The sequence below is a fragment of the Vulpes lagopus genome, chromosome 8 (assembly GCF_018345385.1).
Source record: "Vulpes lagopus strain Blue_001 chromosome 8, ASM1834538v1, whole genome shotgun sequence".
NCBI classification, from domain to species: domain Eukaryota; kingdom Metazoa; phylum Chordata; class Mammalia; order Carnivora; family Canidae; genus Vulpes; species Vulpes lagopus.
The window spans coordinates 122012913-122036922 of record NC_054831.1 but is presented as its reverse complement, the minus strand read 5'-3'; the positions used below and the strand labels follow the sequence as shown (position 1 = coordinate 122036922).

At 55.0% G+C, this 24010-nt stretch overlaps 2 protein-coding genes across 3 annotated transcripts; both read left to right on the top strand.

Annotated features, from left to right (window-relative positions):
- The first annotated feature begins 385 nt into the window (after positions 1–385).
- On the top strand, positions 386–12300 carry TMEM222 (transmembrane protein 222). Its single transcript, XM_041768050.1, has 6 exons — positions 386–639; positions 6878–6962; positions 8183–8214; positions 9755–9851; positions 9936–10066; positions 11198–12300. The coding sequence occupies exons 1-6, from the start codon at positions 446–448 to the stop codon at positions 11283–11285; spliced, it is 627 nt and encodes a 208-aa protein (XP_041623984.1). The 5' UTR covers positions 386–445; the 3' UTR covers positions 11286–12300.
- Positions 12301–15260: 2960 nt separating this feature from the next.
- SYTL1 (synaptotagmin like 1) lies at positions 15261–23979 on the top strand. Of its 2 annotated transcripts, XM_041767875.1 has the most exons (15): positions 15261–15376; positions 17469–17697; positions 19092–19240; positions 19433–19511; positions 19600–19645; positions 20087–20159; positions 20463–20560; positions 20692–20805; positions 20981–21147; positions 21389–21485; positions 21823–21981; positions 22219–22297; positions 22416–22515; positions 23340–23545; positions 23750–23979. In XM_041767875.1, the coding sequence occupies exons 2-15, from the start codon at positions 17507–17509 to the stop codon at positions 23887–23889; spliced, it is 1698 nt and encodes a 565-aa protein (XP_041623809.1). In that variant the 5' UTR covers positions 15261–15376; positions 17469–17506; the 3' UTR covers positions 23890–23979. The 2 variants fall into 2 exon arrangements, with proteins under 2 accessions (XP_041623809.1, XP_041623810.1); XM_041767876.1 differs by lacking the exon at positions 17469–17697 and having other exon boundaries at positions 15323–15376.
- The last annotated feature ends 31 nt before the right edge of the window (positions 23980–24010 follow it).

Genomic DNA, 24010 nt, shown 5'->3' with positions numbered 1-24010 from the left:
CGAGCGTGGCCACTCACCGCACCTCTTGAGCCTCAGTTTCTCACTTGCAATCTGGGGGAAACACCTAAACTCGCTTGTCAAACCAGTTTATGGGGGTTAAAAGCAATGTATGTCCAGTGCTTGGCCCCTCAGGAAGCGCTCAATAAATAGCGACTGCATCGCACCTCCTGGGAGGCCTCGCGCTCTGAAGCACGGAGTTCTCGGTCTGGCTCCCGCGCCAGACTGCGCGCTGCCTGAGGGCATCCCTCCCTCCGCGCGGCCGTGCGGCCGCAAACCCGCGAGGCTGGCCGGCGCCGAGGCAGCGGGCCCGGCAGGCCCGGCCCAGAGGCTTGCGGCCCCGATTCCCAGGGGGAAGGCAAAGCCGGCGGACCCCACCTCCAGGAAGTGACGCCACGGGGCGAGCGGCGCCGGAGCCCGGGGCCCGCCGGAGCGGGGGGCGCGCAGCATGGCGGAAGCGGAAGGGAGTTCGCCGCTCCTGTTGCCGCCGCCGCCGCCCCCACCCGGGATGGCGGAAGTGGAGGCACCGACGGCGGCCGAGACGGACAAGAAGCAATTCAGCGGCTCGGGCAGCAGCGCCATGGACGTGGACCGGAGCCGCTTTCCCTACTGCGTGGTGTGGACGCCCATCCCGGTGCTCACGTGAGTCTCGCCCGGCGTCCGCCGAGGGACGGGGAGAGTCGGGGGGGGGCGGGGAGGGCCGGGCCAAGCCTGCGGCTCCGACGTGCTGCAAGCCCTTCCCTCGGGTCCGGCCCGCACCCCTCGCCCAGTCACAGAACCCCGTCACCTGCGCCGTGCCAGTTTCTGATGACAGATGGGACTCGCTCCTCGCCCTCCTGACACCTGGTGTAGTCAGGGAGAAGGACGGTTGTAGAGCGGCGGAAAAGGTTCTGTGTGTCTGGGAAGCGCAGGACCTGTGGGCGTACGGAAGAGGGGGCCCCTCACCGGGGCCGAGGAGACACCTTCACTCATTCACTGCTTTATTCGTTCGTTGAGCAAATGCTTGCTGATCACTTCCTTATACGCAAGACAGTCGAGGCGAGAGCGGGAGTGTGGCTGGGACCACTGCCTCCTGAGATGTCAACAGTGAAAAGGGGCCCCAGAGATCTGGAAGTCCAACGCTTTGTCTCCCAGGTGCTGAGGCTGGAGATCACACACTACTTCAGTTGCAAAGCGAGGTTAGGTCCCAGGATGTCTGCCTCCCAAGGCAGCGCGCCTCCCTTGACCTCCTCCTTTGTCAGGAGAGAGAGCAGGTGCTCCTATAGTAGAGCCACCTTTTAGAGAAGAGCTCCTGGGTTGGGGGAGCTGGTTTGCTCTCCTCCCTCAGCCTTGACAACTGCTAAAAACCACACCTCACAGTGCTGGACCATTGGTCAAGTTCTTTCACACCCATTTCCTCTGAATGTCACGGTCATTTTCTAAGGTAGTAATTTCACAGATGATGACACTGAGCTTCCTCTTTACCATTAAAGGTCTTGGTCAGGTTCACATGCCAGTGAGCAAGGGCATCCCAAACTCAGTCGACTTTCTGACTCCATAACATGCTCTCTTTTGATTGCCTCCCCTTACCTGATGAGATAAATGTGTTCCCTGTATCATAAACAGCCAAGTGGTGTGGAGAAGGGATCATTTTTCTGGCGTTATATATTGATGATCCAAAAATGACTTTTTGTATTATGTTAAATACTTCACTTGCTTGTGTTTTCAAATGTTTATGCATTTGGTTTAAAAGTTTTCAAGTCTGAATCCTTTAAAAATAAAAATGTTAAGAAAGTGTGTTCATTCATTCATTCATTCATTCAGTGTTCTTGTAATACATTTGCTAAGTTGACTCCTTTGTGCCTAGAGTAGTTCAAAGTGATAAAAACATAAAGTGACAAATGAAGCAGATAGGATCCTTGCTGTCATAGAGTTTAAATCATGGTGAAAGGAGATAGTAAACCAGTAAGCTAATAAAGTACTTCTGATAGTGACTAGTGCTATGAAGAAAATAAAATGTTAACATGAGAATAACTGGAAGGGGTATTCAAGGAATGTATCGGTTTTACTGAAAACCTGTCTTTTTTTCTTAAGACCTCTTTGGTTTTTCCCTGTTCTCAGAAACACATTCATAGAATCCTCTCTTTTCCAGAGACCTGGTAACAACATCAGGTGGAGGCATCACGTTCCGCAGTCAGCTGGGCCAGGAGCAGCTCACACCATTTCTGTTCTCACCTATGTGCATGTGTTCATAAAATAAATAAGCCAGAGTTCCCCTGTCAAACCTCCAGCAGAAGGGGGAAACAGGAACTAACTATCGCAGTGCATCGTGTTGATAGCTGACCTAGAGTGCAGAGCTAGGAATAAATGTGGCACAAGGAACTGTCATCTGTCTTTGGAAAGGGGATCAAAGAGGAGGCAAATGAATTCAAGGATCTGTCCACCCCTCAAAGATGTTGATAATTCTGCATGAAAAGCCAGATAATAGCTACTGCTACTAATAAAAGCAGCTAAGATTGGATACATGCTCTGTTCTGGACTCTATTCTAAACATTTTATATTCATTATCTCATTCAGTCCTTATGTCAACCTAATGAAAATAGATACTGTCATCCCCATTTTGTAGATGAGGAAATAAAGGCTTAGAAGCCAGCGTGAGGCTCTTTCCACTGAGATAGTCTACCAGGTGGAGCTCTCCAAGGTTAGGAACTTCCTAACTTCTTTCCTTCCTTCCTCCCTTCCTTCAATGAGTAATTATTGAGGATCTATTATGTACTGGGTCTGAGTAGATAGTAGTCCACAAAGAAGCTTTGGAGTTTGCCTTCATGGTGCTTCCAGACTGACAAATACTTACAGAGTTTCTTCCCTGAGGCTTCCCTAGGCTGAGGGCTCTGCTGTTGTCTCCAGCCTTTACTCTGATTTCCGGCACAGCTGTGGTATGTGGGTTACTGGTCAAACCCAGACCTTCTCCCCATCCAGATGAAAGGAACTGAGATGGGGGTGGAGGGTGGTTTCTGAAATCAGGGTCTGAGAAAAGCCAGAGGAGTTACTTTCCCATAATTCTGAGTGTCTAGCCTATAGCCACCATAGCTCTTTAGCAACTTATTCTATGCCAGTCCAGCCAATTAGATAGCAAGTACTTATCGAGTACTTCATGGTAACGACATTGAGCAACTACAAATGCAAGGAAGTGTGTTAAGCACTTCGCAAACATAGCCTGTTAATCCTCAGAGTAGCCCCACATTGAGGTAATTATTACTATCCACCTCTCACTGACAAAGTTGGGAATGAGTAACTTGCCCAAAACAAAGTCAAGATTCAACCCAGCTCTGAATTCAGAGCCTGACTCCACTAAAAAATTCAGGACATTCTGTCATTCATCATTTATCAGTCAATGAATTCTTAGCTCCAGCTGCATGCCAGGCACTGTTCTGGGGACTGTAACAAATAAGGAAATCCCTGCTTTCTTGGAGTTTATTTACTAGTGGGGAAAGACAGTATCCCTGTGAGTAAACAAGATTAATTTCATAGTAGATACTATGAAGAAATTAAAGCAGAGTGATGAGATCTGGGATTCCTGGGGTGGTGTGTGGCTACTCTAAAAGATATGGTCAGGGAAAACCTCCCAAGTGAACAGTCGAGCTGAGGCCTAAATAATGAGAAGCAGCCAGCTGTGTGAAGCTCTGGAGGAAGAGTGTTTCAGACAGAGGCAAATGCAAAAAGCATTGAAGTGGGAAGATTTGGTGTGTTTGAGGAACCTGAAGCAGGCAATGTAGCTAGAAAGAGGGGTGAGGTGGTATCAAGGAGTAAGCAAACCCAAACTGTTCGAAGGAATTTTAAGTGTAACAAGAAGCCATTAATGAGTGTTAAGCAAGGGAACGGTGGAACCTGGATTATGTTCCCAAGACACGGCTCTGGCCACATCATCCTTCCAGATGCCTGGGAAGCAGATCTAGGAAGGCCTTTGTCCCATTGGTCATAAAACTGCCCAGTGTTCTTTTTAAGGATCTTTTGAATCCATCTGCGTCTCAGCCACCTTACCACCCACCAATACTCTAGTCAGGATCACCATCATCTCTTGCCAGTATTCCAAAACAGCTTCTGAACTGGCTGCCTTTCTTCCCTCCACTCTTGGTCCCCTCACGTCCTCCAGACATATGCAGCACTTTGCTGCTTTGGAGTTTTGCTTTCTGCCTGATGACAGACATCCTGTCCTTTCACGGGTCAGGGTTAAAAGTCACCTCCTCTGCAAAGCTTTTGCTGACTGCTCCATCCCCTAATGATTGAGGTTTTACCTCTCCCTAGCAGGATGCAGCTTTCAAACCAGCACTCGGCCACTGGCCTTGTAATGAGTTCTCTCCCCACCCCCTCCCCACGAGTCCTCAAACTGGATCAGTCTGTTCAGCACCTACACCCTTGTAGTACCATGGTTCTCATGCCCTAGACAGATCAGGGGTTCCTATATGTTTTGCATATTGGGGTCCAACTGAGATTTGGTTTTTTAAAAATTTGGGCTTTAAGTTCCTGGAATACACCATGCTTTTGTCTTCATTATCCTTCCACCTATTGTTACTTCATCATCTCTTAAGAGCAGCCATCCCTGAAACCCTTCCCCCACCAACAGATTGGTTTCAGTGTCTCCCTCTCACGCTTTTTGTAACTTTTTTTTTTAAAGATTTATTTATTTATTCATGATAGACATAGAGAGAGAGAAAGGCAGAGACACAGGCAGAGGGAGAAGCAGGCCTCATGCCGGGAGCCCGATGTGGGACTCGATCCCGGGACTCCAGGATCGCGCCCTGGGCCAAAGGCAGGCGCCAAACCGCTGAGCCACCCAGGGATCCCCTTTTTGTAACTTTTTTATTGAGACATAAGAAACACTGTAGGGATCCCTGGGTGGCTCAACGGTTTGGCGCCTGCCTTTGGCCCAGGGCGCGATCCTGGAGTCCCGGGATCGAGTCCCACATCGGGCTCCCGGCATGAGGCCTGCTTCTCCCTCTGCCTGTGTCTCTGCCTTTCTCTCTATCATAAATAGATAAATAAATCTTTAAAAAAAACCACTGTAAAGTGGACAAATCTTAAGTATGTGGTTCAGTGAATTATTGTATATGTATATACTCATGTCACCCAGGTGAAGATAGCATTTCCAGTACCAAAGGACTCCCTTGTGCCAGTTAATTCTGCCACAGAAATCACCCCTCTTTTCCCCTCTAGCACCATAGGTTAGCTTTGCCTCTTATAGTTTATATAAGCAGAGTACTTTTTTTTAAAGATTTTATTTATTGGGGCAGCCCTGGTGGCTCAGCGGGTTTGGCGCCGCCTCCAGCTCAGGGCGTGATCCCGGAGACCCAGGATCGAGTCCCATATCAAGCTCCCTGCATGGAGCCTGCTTCTCCCTCTGCCTGTGTCTCTGCCTCTCTCTCTGTGTCTCTATGAATAAATAAATAAAATGTAAAAAAAAAAAAAAAAAGATTTTATTTATTTATTCATGAGAGACACAGAAAGAGCGAGGCAAAGACGTCATAGGCAGAGGGAGAAGCGGGCTCCCTGCCGGGAGCTCGACCCTGGAACTCCAGGATCATGCCCTGAGCCGAAGGCCGATGCCCAACCACTGAGCCACCCAGGCGTCCCCATATAAGCAGAGTATTATACATGGACTTTCGTGAAAGGTTTCTTTCACTGCCTAATGCCTGTGAGAATATGTGTTGTGTGTAGCAGAAGTATATTCTTTTTTTAATATTTTATTTATTTATTCATAGAGACAGAGAGGAAGAGAGAGAGAGGCAGAGACACAGGCAGAGGGAGAAGCAAGCACCATACAGAGAGCCTGCCGTGGGACTCGATCTAGGGTCTCCAGGATCACGCCCTGGGCTGCAGGCGGCGCTAAACCGCTGCGCCACCGGGGCTGCCCCTCTTTTTTTATTGTTACATACATTTCATTTCATGACTATACCCTAATTTACTTACTCATTTTACTATTGTTGGACATATTGATTACTTCTAGTTATTTTTTTTTAAAGATTTTATTTTTTTATTTATTCATGATAGAGAGAGGCAGAGACACAGGCAGAGGGAGAAGCAGGCTCCATGCCAGGAGTCTGACGCGGGACTCGATCCCGGGACTCCAGGATCGTGCCCTGGGCCAAAGGCAGGCATCAAACCACTGAGCCCCCAGGGATCCCTTCTAGTTATTTTTAAAAGCAACTTTATTGGGAGAGGTGGAGAGGAGGATGGGTTAAACAAGTGACGGGTATTGAGCTGGGCACCTGTTTCAATGAGCACCAGCTGTTGTATGTAAGTGATGAATCACTAAATCCTACACTTGAAACTAATATTGCACTGTACATTAACTAGCTGGAATTTAAATAAAAACTTGGGAGGAAGACATCAACTTTATTGGGATATAATTTATTTTTTTTTATTTTTTGGGGGGATATAATTTATATACAATAAAGTACATACATTTTAAATGTGCAGTTCAGTGAGTTCTGACAATGTTATTTTGAGCTATGCTGAATGAAGGTGCTATGAGTATTCTCGTACCTGGCATTGGTGGACATTTGTTTCACCTGAGTGTCCACTCTTAAGTGGGATTGCTGAGGCATAGAGTAACTGCTGGTTTTCGAAGGCAGTAGAAACATTTCCAGTTGCCCCCCAGCCTCCCCATACTCCATGTTACCATCCCTATGGTTTAGCCATTCTTGGGGTGCAGTGGTATTCCACTATGGTGTTCGTTTGCACTCACCCCTCTTCTGTCCTTCCCCAGCCTCCCAGCCTCCTTAACTGGCACTCATTGCACAATATTCACATACTCTCACACTGGATGGAGTGTCCCCAGAGTCTTTCTGACCAGCTGAAAGACACCCTAAGCTCTGTCCCTTCCCTGTCCTTTTTTTCGCAGGTGGTTTTTCCCCATCATCGGCCACATGGGCATCTGCACATCCACAGGAGTCATTCGGGATTTTGCTGGCCCCTACTTTGTCTCGGTGAGTTCCCGTCTGGCCTCCCTTCAGTGGGTTCCAAGGCTTACGTGGAAGACTGGCTTGTCCTACCTGAGGCAGCTTTCCAGTCTGCCCAAGGCCCAGGAGAATGTAGGTACCAGACAGTCCTGGCACTGGCCCTCTGCTCTTCACCAGTGTTTGACCCCTCTCCCCCTTCTCTTGCCTCCAGGACAGGCCAGGAGGGCAGTGTGGCCAGAAGGATTCTTAAGTAACTGACCCAGTCCTTTGCCCATCCCTGGGGTACCAAGACATGGGTAGGGGTTAGAGGCAAGAGTGGAGAGTCAGACCATCCAGGAACCACATCTCTGGACCTTCAGAAGGTGGGAGTCACAAGGTGGGGACACGGGAGGCTGATGTGGTTCTCTGGGTGTGACCATGGAGAAGAGGGGGTGGGGCTTATAGAATGGAGCAGCTGTGTTCTTAGGGGATGTGCTCAAGATGGGTACAGTGGGCCTGTTCCAGATGAGCAGCAGCATCCTGCCTGTTGCCAGGGCATAGCTTTATCTCCATCAGAGGCTGGAATGAAGGGATGTGATGGTACCAGTCTGTTTGTATTAATAGTTGTCATGACCATCTTAACATGACAAAGGTGTTTTGCTCTTATATATTCTTATCATAATTCATCTTTGACCAGCTCTGTCAGCTGGGTCTTCTTGATTCTGAACCCAAAATCTGCCCCGGCCCTTGTATGGCAGGTCTGGAGCTTGGATGAAACATCCCTCGTAGGAAGCCTTCCCCAACCCCTACACTTGCTCTGAATGATTCAATCAGGTTACCAGACAGAGAAGAGCCTCTGTGGGCCACTGTTGTCGGGTCAGGAGGTCAGAGAGTGTTGTCATTTATACCACAGAGGAAACTGCCTCCCCGTGAGCAATCTGAGATTGATCAGAGAACTTGGAGCAAATGAGGGCTAGAGTGAGAGAATTATACGTGGGAGCCACACAGAAGGGCAGTCGTGACTGGCCCTCCACGTGTTTGGTTCCCGGGTGCAGAGCTCTGTGCAGCCCTGCCGAAATGCTGCCTTCTCACAGAAAAGCTGCTGCTGGCACTTTAAATGCTGTGCCAGCCCCAGAGCAGGGCCCAGATGCCACTTCTTCCCACCTGACATACCCCCTTCTTAATCACTGCACTTCCACCGCTGGCCAGTCCTGTCTGCCAGGCTAGATGCAGGTCCTCCACTGACTTCTGCTCTTGTCCCTCAACAGGAAGACAACATGGCCTTTGGGAAGCCCGCCAAGTAAGTGATGAGCACCCATGTGACTAGCCCTAGGGCCAGGCCTTCTGGGACACAGCGAGAGTCAGCACCCCGAGAATGGGATGAGGGGAAGGATAGCCAGGCTCTCCCAGAGCAAACAGCGTGTGCCAAGCATCTCGTGTACCAGTCCCTGGCTGGGTCTTCACCCACAGACCATCTAGAGTTTGCCTCAGCTCTACAAGGTTGTATTCAGGTCCATTGGAAGGATGAGGAAAGAAAAGGGTCACAATCATACAGGAAGTGGCAGAGCTAAGACTCATACCCATAAGTTCCAAAATCGAGATTCTTCTCAGAAATAAACAAGCCATTTAAGGTGTAAAGGAGGCACTGCTTGGAACTCATCTGGAAAGTTCTGGTTAGAATAAAAGTAGTCAGGCCCTTTGGGAGCTATTGGTATGTCTGGGTGTTTGGAATTATTGGTCTTCGTTTTTTCTGTCTTTTTTTTTTTTTTTAAGTGATCTCTACACCCAGCATGAGGTTTGAACTCAAAACCCCCAATATCAAGAGTTCCATGCTTCACCAACTGAGCCAACTAGTCATCCCTTAATTTTTTCTGTCTTGGGGGCCCTCTCAGCTGTGGGCCTGGTGACAATGTCTCTGTCATCAGTATGCTTAGAACAGCCCCTGGTGAGTCAGGCCCCAGGGAGGAGTTGGTATCCCGCACAGCAGAGGCAGTCTGGAACTGGTTCCCCAACACTTTCTGACTTCTACAGGCAGGTGGAAATGTTGGCCAAGGACCTCTGGGCTGAATGTCTGCTGCCAGGCTGTTTTTTTAAAGGCACCTGTTTCCAGACAGGAGCTCCTGCACAGCCAGCCACAGGACAGGCACAGCCTCTAGGCTCTTCCACCAAGCTGTTCCCCACACAGCAACCAGAGGGCGCCCTGCCCTCCCAGCACTCCCTAGCTGGAGACCCTCTGGGCCCTCTGCGCCTTGGCATAGCCACTCTCACCCAGCTCGAGGTCTGTGAGCTTTTAGCTCCACGGGCTCTTCTCCCATTCACCCTAGTCTCGTGTGGAGAAGGGAGGGGCAGAGAGCATGCTGCCTGTGAATAAACTCAAAGTGACATTCAGGTCCCCCACCATGTGGCCTCACCTGCATTTCCTGATTCCCCTTCCAGTGTTCTGTCACTCTGTTCCTCTCTCTGACCCCTCCAGCCATGCCCAGTCACTTAACTCCTGGTACATGCTGCACAATTTTGTGCCTCTCCCTCTGTTCACACTGTGCCCTCTACCTAGAATGCCCATTCCCTCTTCTGTACATGGCCAACCCCTCTTCCTTCAAATTAGATTCAGATGTCACCCCCAAAGCCTCTCATATTCCCCCATATCATCTCCAGGATTCACACGGCACCAGGCATTGTCACACCATGTTGTCCACTGTGTGGCTCTTTTCCTGGACTTGCCTCACCCCTGCAGCCTCAGCACACACTCAGGGCCCTGCACAGAGCAGGTGTCCAGAACATTTGTGAGGCTATCTGTAAGAGAGGTGAGCCAATGCCCAGAACCCCTTCTCTCCTCCCAGGTACTGGAAGTTGGACCCTGCTCAGGTGTATGCTAGCGGGCCCAATGCGTGGGACACAGCTGTGCACGACGCCTCTGAGGAGTACAAGCACCGCATGGTAGGTGGGCTGCTCCTGATCACAGGAACTGGGGTGGGAGTTCCCCCACAGCCCAGCCTAAAGCAACCCTTCCTGCACCTCTAGCACAGTCTCTGCTGTGACAACTGTCACTCACATGTGGCGTTGGCCTTGAACTTGATGCGCTATAACAACAGCACCAACTGGAACATGGTGACGCTCTGCTTCTTCTGCCTGCTGTATGGGAAGTATGTCAGGTGAGCTATCCACCCGTAACTCACTTCTGGGGCTGCTCTCCCAAGGATCCCATCATGGCCATTTGTGGAGTCCTGCAGTGAACAGGGACAAAGCAGTTGCTGTTTGGAACCATGAGGGTTCTAGAGTAACTAGCTGAGATCCTGATGGAAAGGAAGGTGACCATGCTGAAGTCTGTGCAATCTCAGCCACCTGCCTTGGCCTCTTTAAGCTGCAACTGCCCCTGGTCAAATGGAGGTAATGATTCTGGCTCCTTGGAGAGGCTGAGAGCCCACAGAGCCCTGTGCTCAGGTCAGGTGAACATGGAGACCCTCCAAGGAGGGGGTGGTAACTACCCTACAGGATCCCTTCCCATCCTTCCTCATCAGAGGCAGGGTTCTGGGCAGGTGGGCCTTAGTGGTGGCCTGGGAGGACCTTTGAAGCCACAGGCTCAACCTGTAAGGTCAAAGGCATTTTGACCTCAATTCTTAGGTTGAGGATGCTCAGAGAGGTTGAGTGATTCACCCACCTGGGAGCCAGCACGTGCCTGGTCTCACCTCGAAGCCTCTCTAGGCTTCTCGCTAGCTGTATGCATCATTAAGAGCTTCTGAAAAGGAGAATCTTAGGGGTCTTTTTTTTTTTTTAAGTCCCAAAGTCTCTTAGAGGTCCCCAGAGAAGACCGTAACCATGGTCACACACAGACTGAGGCAGAGCCGTGACTCCCGGCCCCTCAGCTCCGGCCACACCATCATGCGCTAACTTGCTGATCCCTCCCCTCCCAGTGGGCCTCCCAAGGGCAGCCCTTGGATTCCACACCAAGAGTGAAGAGTTCCCCAGAGAGGGGTGTTTGTGGATAGAGCAGTGAGGCCCAGAGAGGGTGGACACATCTCTTGTACTTGCTCAGTGAGATGTCAGATGCTCCCAGGAACCTGGAACAGCCCTTGCCCGGGACTGTAATTGGCAGCCCTACAGGGTCGGTGCTGAGCCAGGCTGGGCCCATTCCCTTGACTGACCAAATGTGGGGGTGGAGGAGTGGTTCCAGGAGCTTCCTCAGGAGCAGCAGCCCCATCTGGGTCAGTAGGCAGACAGGACTCTGAAACACACCCCACTCATCGGGTCTTCCTATTCAGACTCCCCTCTCTCTTCTCTGTCAGTGTCGGAGCTTTCGTGAAGACCTGGCTGCCCTTCGTCCTCCTCCTGGGCATCATCCTAACTGTCAGTCTCGTCTTCAACCTTCGGTGATGGCTGCGTCATGGCCCTGAGCCCACCAGATTCCTGAGCAGGCAGTTGCCACCCCTTTTGGTTCCAGATTCTTTCTTCTTGCCCCAAAAGGCAGTGATGGGTTTGCTGGTTAGACCCAGGGGTCTGGGCTAGACAGGATTGAATAGGGACTGAAGACAAGGGGGGGTGGGGGTGTTTGCTTGTCGTGTCTCACTGGTCACTAAGAAGCTCCCTGTCCCCTCCTCCCCAGGCTTGTGAGCCCTGCCCTTGAGGCACCCTCTTTGTTCATCTGTTGGAAAGGTCTTAGCTTCCCTCTGTAGAGCTGCTCCTGCCACTGCCTGCTGGGCTTCCTCTGCCTCAGCCCAGTGCCTGATGGGGAAAGGGAGCACATTTGGACCACCGGACAAGGCAGCACAGGGGGCCAGAGCTGGAATTGGAGAACATCCACCTGCTAGGGCTCTGGTTCCAGGGCAGGTGGAGTATACTAAGAAGTCTCCACAAGCTAATCTGTCCTAGGACTTTCACCACTAGACTCTAGAATGATCTAGTAGGGCTGGATGGGCCCCCGATCAGATGTCTGACAGAAGCTGCACTAGGGGCAGTGTGCCCCATCTCCTGGTACCCTCCAGCCCATGTAGCTCCTGCTTCCCACTCACCCTGGGTTTCCCAGCACTTGAGCCCATCTTCCCCTGCAGTTGGGGGCCTGGGCTCCCCCAGCCAGCCTGGAGAGATGAGTGATGGCTGACAAGTCCAGGGTGACCACCCATAGACCAGAGCAGTGGAAACAAAGCTTGGGTCCCACCGCAGGTACAGGCCTTGCCTGGGGGCACTGGTGATGGTGCCCCATGGGTCCAGGATGTGGTGGGGGGCATCAGAGCAGCCAGTGCCCAGGTAGCTGGAGGGGAGCTGTTTCCTCCCACCTGCCACTGGCGCCCCCTATCTTCAAGTTGTGGAAAGGGCATGTGCTGCCCCTCACTTCTGCTCTGTGGATTCCTTGCAGGGCTCCCTGGGCAGGGCAATAAAGAGTTTGACTCCAGACTGTGTCTTGTCCTTGTTTCTCCCTCCAGTGGCCCCTGGCCCCTCGAGCTCGTTTCTTCTTGATGTCCTTGAGTACCTCTGCCCCCTGGCGAGGGCTCTGGTTGCCAGGACCATGGTTGAGTCCTCATCCAGTGCCTAGCCTATGTCAGGCAGAGCTTATAGAGAGGTCCACCTCCCTCAGGTCCCTCCTGCCATGGGTCCAGGCTGTGGAAGCCCCCACCCTTCCACGTGTACCATTCCAGAGCTTTCTCCTCAAGGCAGGTGAGTATTGAAACCCTCCTGTATTTCCTGTTGGGAAGAACTGGCAGTAGCATTGGGAGGTGGGGCTGTGCAGACGAGTGCCCTGGACCTGTCGGGTGCACAGCTGGGGATAAGCCAAGGTGATCACCCCGGCCTCTGGCCTCTCCATGTCCATCGGTCATATTGCCAAGTTCCTCATGCCCACCCCCAGTGATCAGGTCACTGCCCTGCCCTCCAGCAAGACGGCAGAGCCTGCTTATTTCTGGTCCTTTGCCTCCCACCTGTTGAAATTGTGGCCCTCCTTTCCAAGGCTTGGTGTAAAAGCCACTTCCTCGGTGACGTCTCTCCTAACCTTGCCATGTGTCATGTGTCATTTTAGTTGAACTAGCAAAGAATTTGGTCTCTGAATCCTGAGGGCCTTTTGTGTTCCTCCTGAGGCTGGCCTTGAGGACAGCCCTAGCTGCTCTGGAAGGTTCTATCAGCTTATCCCAGACCCTGCAGTGCTGGGGTTTCTCCAGAGCAAGAGAGATGTGCCCCCTCCCTTCTCCATAACGATTCCATTTTCAAAAATCTGTTTTGCATGTATATTGAGGTCCAGCTGAGAGTTGGTTGCGGGGAGGAAGAGTTCCAGTATAGAGGACAACCACAGCAAAATGGATAGAGAAAGCAATAAGGCCTGCCCCCACCCAGCAGAACTTTAAAATTAGCCTGGGGGAAACAGGATACAGAGAGGTGCCATAAAAATCACCAGGTTGGGGATCCCTGGGTGGCGCAGCGGTTTGGCGCCTGCCTTTGGCCCAGGGCGCGATCCTGGAGACCCGGGATCGAATCCCACGTCGGGCTCCCGGTGCATGAAGCCTGCTTCTCCCTCTGCCTGTGTCTCTGCCTCTCTCTCTCTCTCTCACTGTGTGCCTATCATAAATAAATAAAAATTAAAAAAAAAAATCACCAGGTTACTGAGTGCTCAGTGTGTGCTAGGCCTCATCAGAAAGTCCTTTACCGGGATCCCAGTCCTTTACCCTCACCACAACCGCATGAGTTTGGGGCTATTGTCCCCATTTTACAGATGAAGTGAGCGCAGAGAGGTAAAGTGCTTTGCTCAAGGACACAGAGGCAGGAAGAGTGGAACCATGTTCAAGCCCAGTAAGCCTAGTTCCAGAGCCCCCACTCAGAACCACCATGTGGGCAAAACACAGGGGGTAAGGTTGGGAGGGGCTCTTCTCCAAAGGACTGGGTGCTGTGACCTAAGAGAAGGGAGAATGGATGCTGGAGGCAAGCCAAGGGACACTCCTTAGAGCAGTCCCAGGAGATGTCTGCTGTCACTGCCCTGGTTTTATAAAGGCAGACAGTGAGGCCTACAGAGATTGTCACTGATCCAAGTCCACTGGAGACCACATGGCAGAGCCAGAAGTTTAAGCCAGACCTGTTGGCCTCCAGCCCCCGCCCCCACCCCCAACCTCTTCACCTAAGCCCTAAGCTCCTTGCATAGTGTGGAGGCAGGGGAGCCCAGGGAGAGGTGGGGGGGGGGGGCAGTGGCAAGTGGGGAGGGACAAGGGAGCATCAAGGGAAGCGGAGCCTTTGGGTAGGCCCCTAAGGATGTGGGTGGCAAGGACACCAGAGCTGCACTTACCTTGCAGCTATGAGAGTCAGGCCTAGGAGTGGGGCAGCCCAAGAGTTAGTCAAAGGGCCTCAGGGAGGCCAGGCTTTTTGGGAGGACTTTGGAACCAGAGGGTCACCCTGCTTGTCTGTCAGCACCTTCCAAAGCTGAGGAATCACAGACAAAAGTAGGGCTCAGAAAGGGCCTCCAACAGCCTTGTGCAGGCAGGACCAGAGGGGCTGAATGGAGGCCAGGAGATAGGGAAGAGGAGGACTCCAGAAGAGGCTGGGCCGGTACTGACTGACACTTGGGCAGTAGGAGAGCAAAAGTGATGGGGGACAGATGAGGATGGGGGGCAGGGGGCAGGCAGTCTGGGCACTGGCAGCAAGCAGCAGGAGGCCAGGGGCTGTTCACAGCAATGGGAACTTGGAAATAAAATTTGGTTGGGGGTGGAGGATACAGAGTTAGGGGGCAGCGCAGCTGGGCTGTGGCCAGCACTTCCTGGGAGTTGCATATGGATATAGGGAGGGGCAGCAATTGCCAAAATGTACCGTGTCTGAGAGGGGACACCTGGCACCTCCTATGTGCTGGCTGGGCAATTTCTTGCCCCCTGGAATAGGCTCTTCACACCACTGCCCATAGTTTGCATAGGAGGAAATCGCAGCTCACCGTGGTTGAGACACCTACTTAAGGTCACACAGTGGCAGAGAAGGAAATCTACTCAGGGTCGAAATCTACTCAGGGTTGTCTGCCTGCAGTCAGCAATCCTTCCTTGACTCTGCTTCTTAGAAAGGTTTCTAACCTTGCTTTCAAAGCAAGTTCCTATCAGCAACTCAGCAGTCAGGGTGGGGCGGCCACCCATTCTACAGATGAGGCAACCAAGGCTCTGAGGGGTTGGTGCCTGCCCTGCTCCCAGGAGTTACAGAATCAGTCTGCAGCAGGGCTGGGGCCAAGCCTCAGGTGTCTCCCACCCACCAGATCAGCTCTGGGTTCTCTGAAAGCCAAGGCTGGCATGCACCCCAAGGGTGCCAGGAGTCCAGGCCCGGTTTTGCATCAGGCCCTGCTAAGAAGGTGTTTCCTCCTCCTCCTCCTCCCCTGGTAGTTGCTCACGGTGGCTGGTTGAGTCAGCCTTAGTCCCTCTCTGCTCTTCTCCAGAAGTTCTGCCCTGAAACTCCAGGAGTACAGGAGAGCGTGGGTCACCCTGCGGAGGTGTCTGATCCATACTGGACCCCTACAGGTAACACACCTCAAGGCCAATTCCCTGCCAGCGTCCCAAGGGGCAGATGCTCCCACCTCGTATCCTGGGTACCTTTTGGGGCCTTGGGGGTCCAGGGAGGTGGGAGCAGGTCTGGGACTGGAACATATTGACCAATGGGTCTGTCCTATAGTGTTGAAATAGAGTGGGGAGGACGGGACACTGAATTCCGCCTCTAGGAGAAGGAACTTCAGGGAGGGCTTACTGCTGGGGACCCTCGGCTCAGATGCCCACAGCTGAGCCCAGGCAGGCCTGCTGAGCAAGAGCAGGGTCAGGTCTGCAGGACGTCCCCCACCTCCACCCCCAAACACACACTCCGCCCGCCGGTGGTCCCTGGGGCACCAGAGCACACACCACCACACAGCCCGTCACACAGCCAGCATAGGGAGAAATCTACAATGCACGAACCACACAGTGCTGTCACCCAGAAAGTTACTGAACGCAGACAACAGTCACCCACGCGGCATTGCATTGTGACATGATGCATTGACACACATGTGGTGACACAATATTCACATCCACAGAACAAACAGCCTCAAAGACCCCACGGTATGCAGACATGTGTGCCATACTCAGACTCTCACAAGGGCACAACATAACACAGAGACCTCAGCACAGGCTTGTGCACCACGCCACAGAAGAGCCCCCAGCCGCGCATTTGCAGCACCCAGCACTTTGAGCACGCAGATGTTCAGGAAGTGTTGTTAATATGGGGCAGCCAGGCATTCACACAGGGTTAGACACAGTTCTACCCCTAGACAGGAACCCTAAGCTCCCTGGTGAGGGTGAGGCAGCAGAGGGAGAGCGCTCTCTCTGGCTCAGACACTGACTCAGCTGGGAGGGCACAGCTCAGGCAGCAGCGGGCACAAGCCAGGACTTGCCTGCAGAGATCCCTCTTCCATCTCAGTCCTGCCTGTCCCTGGACCTGGCATAGGAGGGGATGGGAGGGGCAGCAGGGGAGGAGACTGCCCGGTGGGCTTGGGCCATGCCTCCACTCTGCCATGGACCCCTTGCCACGTCCACATGCCCCTCAGAGCTGGGCGAATGTTTTCCTTCCGGAGTCACCATGGTACCTGGGCAGCCTGAGCTGCTTTGCAGCACTTGGCCTCCACCCCTGGGACCCCAGCCAGGTCCTGGGTTGGGGGAGGGGGAGAACCAATGTGGCCAGAGCAGAGGGGCCCCAGGATCCAGGCAAGAGGGTAGGGCTGGCAGCAGGGACATCCCTGGCTGGAGGCCTCAGTGGGAGTGGGTACAGTGGTTACCTCAGGGGGGAGGAAGTGGAGGTGTAGGCTGGGGAGGAGGTTGCCTCAGACAGGAAGGCCAAATGGGACAGGGCAGGGTGGAGGTGAAGGGTGGAGGGAGGGAACCCATATTGGGAGGTTCCCAGGGTGGGGGGCTATGGAGGGGGGAGCAGATATGTGTGTGCACCTATGTGTCTGTGTGTGTGTATGTGCATGGACATAAGTGTATTTCTGCATTCGGTTAATCAAACTTTTACCAACCGTCTGTTGTGTGCAATGTATGGGATTTGAGGTGAGGCCCTGTCCCTGTCTTCAAGGAGCTCATGATCCAGTTGGTGGAGGGGTGATATGTATGCAGAAGTCTGTGTGACCCGTGCATATCTCAGGTTGTGTTTTTGTCCCCAAGTTCTACATTCTGTGGAGCCTTGTATGCAGGTTTAAGAGTGTACATCTCTTGGTGTGGGCATGGGCCTTAGCACTAAGACTGCATTGGGTCCTGAGCGGGGGAATGGGCATGCACGTGCCTGTCTATGCGGCTATCTGTGTGTGCATGTGACCGAGTGTGCATCTCACTGTGGGTGGATGTGTCTACATGTACCAGCGTGTGTGCATCTATGACTCTGCACACACCAGCTCCCTTAACCATCTTCAAGTGTATCCATGTGTTCATGAGCCAGCGTATGCACAGGTCCATGGGTGCGTCTGATGGCACCTTGATCTCAGCCTTCCTGGAGTTGTACCATGCCCACCACCTGGGCATGTATTTGGGCAGAAAAGAGCAGTCAGCTCCAGGATGTGCCCTGTATTTGACTTGCCCCTTGATCTGCTCCCAGGGAACCACGCGTGCCCTGCTGGGGCACTGCCCCAGCTGATGCCCCAGAGGGGCCACCCATCTCAAGAGGGGCTGTGGGCCCTGCCCAGCCTCCCCATGGCGCATGAGCCAGAGCCTGAGGCTGATGGCCTGTTGGACCTCAGCTTCCTGACGGAGGAGGAGCAGGAGGCCATTGCCGATGTCCTGAAGCGAGATGCCCACCTTCGCCAGTTGGAGGAGGGCCGGGTCAGGTGAGGCAGGGCAGAGGAGCTGGGGAGGACGGGGCCTCGGGCACTGGGAACTCAAGTGCACCCCTGCCCTCTCCCAGTGTGTGGCCTGTCAGATATCTGGGTGGTTCCTGTTTTTGCCCACTGGTCACCTCCGCCCTTAACCCATGCAGCTCTCTACCTCTCCCAAGGTGGCTGCACCAGCTCCCTTACCAGCCTTCCTGCCCGCAGGCTTGTCCTCTCTGACCACTGGTCATACTGCAGCCCGAGCTCCCAGATATGTCCGTAATATCCCCTGCTGAGGGACGCCTGGGTGGCTCAGCCATTGAGTGCCTGCCTTTGGCTCAGGGCATGATCCCCGAGTCCCTGGATCAAGTCCCACAGCGGGCTCCCCACAGGGAGCCTGCTTATCCCTCTGCCTGTGCCTCTGCCTCTCTCTCTCGCCCTCTCTCTCTGTGTCTCTCATGGATGGATAAATAAAAATATTTTTAAAAAAAATAATCCCCTGTTGAAACTGCCCATGGTTCCTCAGCACCTTGCTTCAGGGGCAAGTTCCTAAGCATGCTCCACAAAGTCTCCCTGATGAGTTCCCTGCCAGCCTCCCCCATCTCATCCTCCACCAGTAACCCCCGCCCCTGACAGACATACACAGAGTATCCACTAGAGCCACTCAGGTGCTTCAGAGTCCCTGAACACACCCTTCACTTCTATACTGTTCCTTCTTCCTGGAAGAACACAGTGGCAGAGGAACATGGGGCTTACCAGGAGTATTTGGAGACAGACAGACACCTCTTAGCTATGTAACCTTGGGCAACTCAGCTGACCTCCCCAGCACCACTCTCCTCATCTGTAAAATGGGACTAAGGAGCACTATCTCATAGAATTAGAAGGAGAGATTATGCACAGTAGTCATTTATTTATTTTGACAGAGTGTGTGTGTGTGTGTGTGTGTGAACACAAGCAGGGGGAGTGTCAGGCTCCCCATACAGCAGGGAGCCCAATGCGGGGCTCAATCCCAGGACCCTGGGATCATGACCTGAACTGAAGGCAGACACTTAACTGACTGAGCCACCCAGGTGCCCCCACAGTAGTCGTTTAATGAATAATTACTCTCCTTCTCTGCCTGGAGAACTCCAAGTTGTCCTTCAAGAAGCAATTCAAACGTCACCTCCTCTGGAAAGCCCTCTTGGATTCCCACAGGCAAAGCTGGCCTTTGTCATATCCATCATGGCACCCACCTCATTATAGTGTACTTGTCTATTCTGGAACCAGTCTCCCCATCAACCTGAGCTCCTTGATCCAGAGTAAGCACTGAGTCTGATTTGCTCTTGTGTCCCTGGCCCCAGGTACAGGGCCTGGCACAGAGTGGGTGGAGAAATGTTGGTTGGGTGACAGTTGTGCCCTCCCTCATCCTCTAGCAAGCTCCGGGCCTCGGTGGCAGACCCTGGGCAGCTGAAGATCCTGACAGGAGACTGGTTCCAGGAAGCACGCTCACAACGGCACCACCATGCCCACTTTGGCTCTGATCTTCTCCGAGCCTCTATCCGCAGGAAGAAGAGCTCCATGGGTGAGAGGAGATCCCCGGGATGGGGCTGGCGTCATACAGCCCAGGGCACTGGGTGTACACGGACAGGAAGAGAGGGCCCCTGGTAATGTGTCTCTGGGTGGGCACCACCCCTCAATGAGCTCCGGGCAGTGAGTGAACAGCTCCAAAGGCCAGACTTCCTGAGACCAAGGGTTCACAGAACTTCTCACCCAGGCACAGGAGATCAGGCTCCAGGCAGCGATGGGGAGGCTGAAGCTGCTGGGAAAGATGCTGAAGAGGAGGTGGAGTCCAGGTGAGGCAGCCTGGCAGGGAGAGGAGAGAAGGGTGTCTACTAGTCCCCTGGGGCCTCTCCCCTGACAACCACTTCTCCCTTCTCCTAGGCTCCCCATGGACAAGGCACCCCAAGAGATGCTCAGCAAGGCTAAGGTGAGTAATGAGTGACAGAATGAGCTAAGCAGTGGGCCTCCAATGCTGCTCAGGTGGAAGTGGGATGTGAGACTCAGGAAACCCTGGTCTGGGCACTGTCATTGTCCTCTGTCAAATGGGGTTATGGACCTGGCCTCTAAGGGAATCTCAGAAGCTGGCTATTAGGGGTGGTGGGGGACTGTGCTGGGTGAGTTTCAGGTCTCAGGTACTGTCTGCCACCCATGGGACCCTGGGAGTCAGGCGGAGCAGCGCCTGAGCATGAGGAGGTGTGAAGGACAGGCCCAACTGGTCCTGCAGCTGGTTGCCAGCCCTGCCTTGAGCACTGTGCCCAATAAATCTGGGGTAACCAGCTGGAACCTCTGGCGGCTGACCCCATTGTGACCTTTGACCCCTTCATCACTAGTTTCCCCCCCACACACACACACCCTTTGCTTCTTTCAGGAACCTGATTTTCCCTCACCATATGTCCCCCTAAAGGCTTCAGATCAGGAGGAAGAGCCCCAAGCCCAGGAAGGTGAGTAGGAGGGTGAGTGTTGGGGAGTACAGAGAGGTTTCAGGGATCGGAGGCGGCTCTAAGTGACCCCAAACTGTGTTCCCCTTCCTTCACCTTCCAATTCTCTCCTTGGTTCCTGCCCATGCGTGTGTGTGCGCGCGTGTGTGTGCGTGCGTGGGTGTGGGTGTGGGTGTGTGGTCTCCAGGGGTTTCCCGCAGCACCGGACCTGAATCTGCAGGTCACAGGGATGGCAAACCAGTCCCTCCCAATGTGCTTAGGGCGGGCAGGAGAGGGCCAGGCTCAGGAGCTTATGCCCCACCCCAGCCCCGGGCCCCGGGGACCCGCAGGTCTCGGCGGAGGAGGCGGACCCGGAGCCGGAGCCGCGGTCGCGCGGAGAGGAGCCGCCGCCACCCCCAGCCCAGGTAGGCGGGTGGCCCGCGGCTGCTCCCAAGACCCGGAGCGGATTCTGGGCGGGGAGTGCCCCCGCCCCAGGCTGAGAGCCGTCGGGGGAGGGGCTGGGAAAGAGGGCGCCCAGTCACTCCCCACCCCCCAGACCCAGGCCGCACCCGAGATCCTGGAGAACGGGGAAGAGGCTCCGGGGCCCGGCTCCTCAGTCGACCGCATGCTCAGCAGCAGCTCCTCCGTGTCCAGCCTCAACTCCTCCACGGTGAGGGGTGAGGGCTAGGGCCGGGGGGCAGAGGAGACGGGTGGGGGACGCCTTCCCTGCAGATCCCCGCGCGTCGCCCTGGCCTGAACTCTCCCTCGCCCCCTGACCGGAGCCCCCCGACCGCCACGCCCACGCCCTCCGGGCCCCCAGCCCTGACTTCCACCCCGTCCCGCAGCTGAGCGGCAGCCAGCTGAGCCTGTCCGGGGAGGCCGAGGCGGGCGCGGTGCAGGTGCGCGGCTCCGTGCACTTCGCGCTGCGCTACGAGCCGGGCCCCGCCGAGCTGCGCGTGCACGTGATCCAGTGCCAGGGCCTGGCGGCCGCGCGCCGCCGCCGCTCCGACCCGTGAGTGCCCGACCCGCTCTCACCGCCCCGCCCCACCGCTCTTCTTGGCCTCGGTTTCCTTGTCTTCAAAATGGGACTATCAACGTCCTTGGGAGGCGTGGGGGTCGAGTGACTAACTCCTGGACAGCCCTGCTCGGGAAGCTGTGCTCCGGGCTGGGGCCGGGGAGGCCCCCGGGTGGGGGTAGGAGCTGGGAGGGCCCCCCACTAAGCCCGGGTCCTCCTCACCCCTACCCCGCCCCAGCTACGTCAAAAGCTACCTCCTCCCGGATAAGCAGAGCAAGCGCAAGACCACAGTGAAGAAACGGAATCTGAACCCGGTCTTCAACGAGACCCTGCGGGTGAGGCTGCGAGACCGGGCGGCCCCCATTAATGAACCGGACGCCCCTTTCCCCGGGGGCCGGGTGGCAGGGGCAGCCATAGTATGGTCGTTCCCCGTCGCTCCGATCCTCCGTTCTGCGGGAGGAGCGGCAGGGAGGCCCTCCGTCCACGCGTTCTCCAGTGGGTCCGTCTAGGGGTGGGCATGGCGCTAGTCTAGACCCCCACTAAGGCCCCTCGGGGCTCCCCTGGATTCCCTCGTGCAGGGAGCGCTGTAGGACAAGCCCCCGTCCACACCGCCGGAGCGCGGAAGCGGGGGCCAGGCGCGGCGGCCCCTTACAGCGCACCCCCTGTCCCCAGTACTCCATCCCGCAGGCCGAGCTCCGGGGCCGCGTGCTGAGCCTGTCCGTGTGGCACCGCGAAAGCCTGGGTCGCAACATCTTTCTGGGCGAAGTCGAAGTGCCTCTCGACACGTGGGACTGGGACTCTGAGCCCACCTGGCTCCCCCTGCAGTCCCGGGTGAGGCAGCCAGGCCCTGCCGCCTAGGTCTCCTGCACCCCGCCGCGCTTTCCTCCAGCCCCCTCAGACACCGCCTGACCCTTCACCTCCCCCTCGGCCTCACCTCCCCCAAGGACGGCCTGTTCGGTCCCCTCCGCCCCCCCCCCACTGCCCCTCCTCGGTGTCCCGAGACCCCGCCCCTTCAAGGCCCCTTTCCCTGGGGCGGGCTCCCGCCCCTGACCGGAAAACCTCTCGCAGGCCCCGCCCTCTCCCGACGACCTCCCCAGCCGCGGGCTGCTCTCCCTGTCCCTCAAGTACGTCCCCGCCAGCTCCGAGGGTGAGTGACCGCCCGAGAGGGGCCACACGGACGGACCCTGGGAGGAGGGGGCCTCCGGTCCTGCTACGGTGGCGGGGGCAGCGTGGGGCAGCCTGGCCTGAGCTGAGCCTCTCCGCAGGCCCGGGACTGCCCCCCAGTGGGGAGCTGCATTTCTGGGTGAAGGAAGCTCAGGACCTCGTGCCTCTGCGCTCAGGAACCCTGGATACCTACGTACAGTGGTGAGGGGCATGGAGACCTCCCCACTTCCCTTCCTCCACCCGCCCCCCATGTGCTCTGGAGCTCCCCACCTCTGACAAACCCCTCCTAATCAACCACCGGTGATACCCTGCTCCCCCACCACAGTCTGATCTTTGACCACTGTATAGGGGTGAACGGGACAACTTGAGCAAAAGCCTGGAGTCAGGAAAGTCAAACACATCCTTGAGGAATTGCATTTCAGAGTGACTGACATCCATAGGACTCGGAGAACTGAGGCTGGGACCTGGGAGGTCACAGGGACTCTTCCATGAAAAGACCTGGAAGGCCAGGCCTTGGGGCTTGGCCCTGAACTTAAAGTTCAATAGTTTTCAAAGTAAGCTCTGGGGGACCTCTAGGGGTGCCTCCAGGTGCTACCCCACGCTTAGAGAGTAAAATGCTAAGAGTTAGGTGGATCAGGTTCTAAGTTCCTAGCCCTGATTCCACCACAGACGTGCTTTTACTTCTGAGCAATATTTTGTCTTGCAGAAAGGGTTGGGAGGCTTTAAAAAGTTTGAAAACTACTTTTGGGGGCAACAGGGAGCCGATGAAGGGAATTGTGCAGGGAAGTAGCAGAACTGTATTTCTGTATTCTTTGGGGTCCTGTGAATAACCGCTGTCACTTTTAAAGACAAGAGGCCTGAGAGGGGGCTGGCCCAAAGGTCCACAAGTAGTGAAGGTCTGAGGCTGGGTCCCAGGCAGGAGCCAGAGGACACGGACATTGTGAGGGAGAATGGGGAAGATCTGGTGACTGGCTGGTCCTGGGGAGTGGGAGGGGATAGCCACCTGACTGCTCCCTTCCGCACAGTTCAGTGCTGCCTGATGACAGCCGGGCCAGCCGCCAAAGGACAAGGGTGGTACGGCGCAGCCTCAGCCCTGTGTTCAACCACACCATGGTTTACGATGGCTTCGGGCCTGCTGACCTGCGCCAGGCCTGTGCCGAGTTGTCCCTCTGGGACCAGGGGGCCCTGGCCAGCCGCCAGCTGGGGGGCACACGCCTCAGCCTGGGCACCGGTGAGTAGGGCTGGGCCCTGGGAAGACCTGACACCAAGAGACAGGGGCTCAGTGTGTGGCCCTGGGCATTTCTCTGCCCTTTGCTGAGCACTGGTGTCCACTGAGAACTGCCTGCAGTTCAGAATCTGGGACCAGGCAGGTGTTCCTTGGGACCTAGAATGTCCAATGCAACCATGCCCTTCACCCCTGTCGGCACATATCCAGGCAGCAGCTATGGGCTCCAGGTGCCCTGGATGGATTCCACATCAGAGGAGAGGCAGCTGTGGCAGATGCTCCTGGAACGACCGTGCGAGTGGGTGGATGGCCTTCTGCCCCTCAGAACCAACCTGGTCCCCAGGACATAGCTGCTCTGCAAGCCCCACCAGACTCCTCTCCAGACCCCCCATCTCAGGGCCTGCCCTTGGCTAAACCCAATAAAGTCTATTCAAAGGGCAGCGAGGGGCTGATGTCTGTTTTTGGGCAGCA

Bases quoted from the DNA above. Each gene is read 5' to 3' on its own strand.
- TMEM222 (XM_041768050.1), top strand. From the start codon at position 446: ATGGCGGAAGCGGAAGGGAGTTCGCCGCTCCTGTTGCCGCCGCCGCCG. The intron at 6,963-8,182 runs GTGAGTTCCCGT...GTCCCTCAACAG, and splicing joins CTGGCCCCTACTTTGTCTCG to GAAGACAACATGGCCTTTGG. The intron at 8,215-9,754 runs GTAAGTGATGAG...CTCTCCTCCCAG, and splicing joins GCCTTTGGGAAGCCCGCCAA to GTACTGGAAGTTGGACCCTG.
- SYTL1 (XM_041767875.1), top strand. From the start codon at position 17,507: ATGCCCCAGAGGGGCCACCCATCTCAAGAGGGGCTGTGGGCCCTGCCC. The intron at 19,646-20,086 runs GTGAGTAATGAG...TGCTTCTTTCAG, and splicing joins AGATGCTCAGCAAGGCTAAG to GAACCTGATTTTCCCTCACC. The intron at 22,516-23,339 runs GTGAGGGGCATG...CCTTCCGCACAG, and splicing joins CTGGATACCTACGTACAGTG to TTCAGTGCTGCCTGATGACA.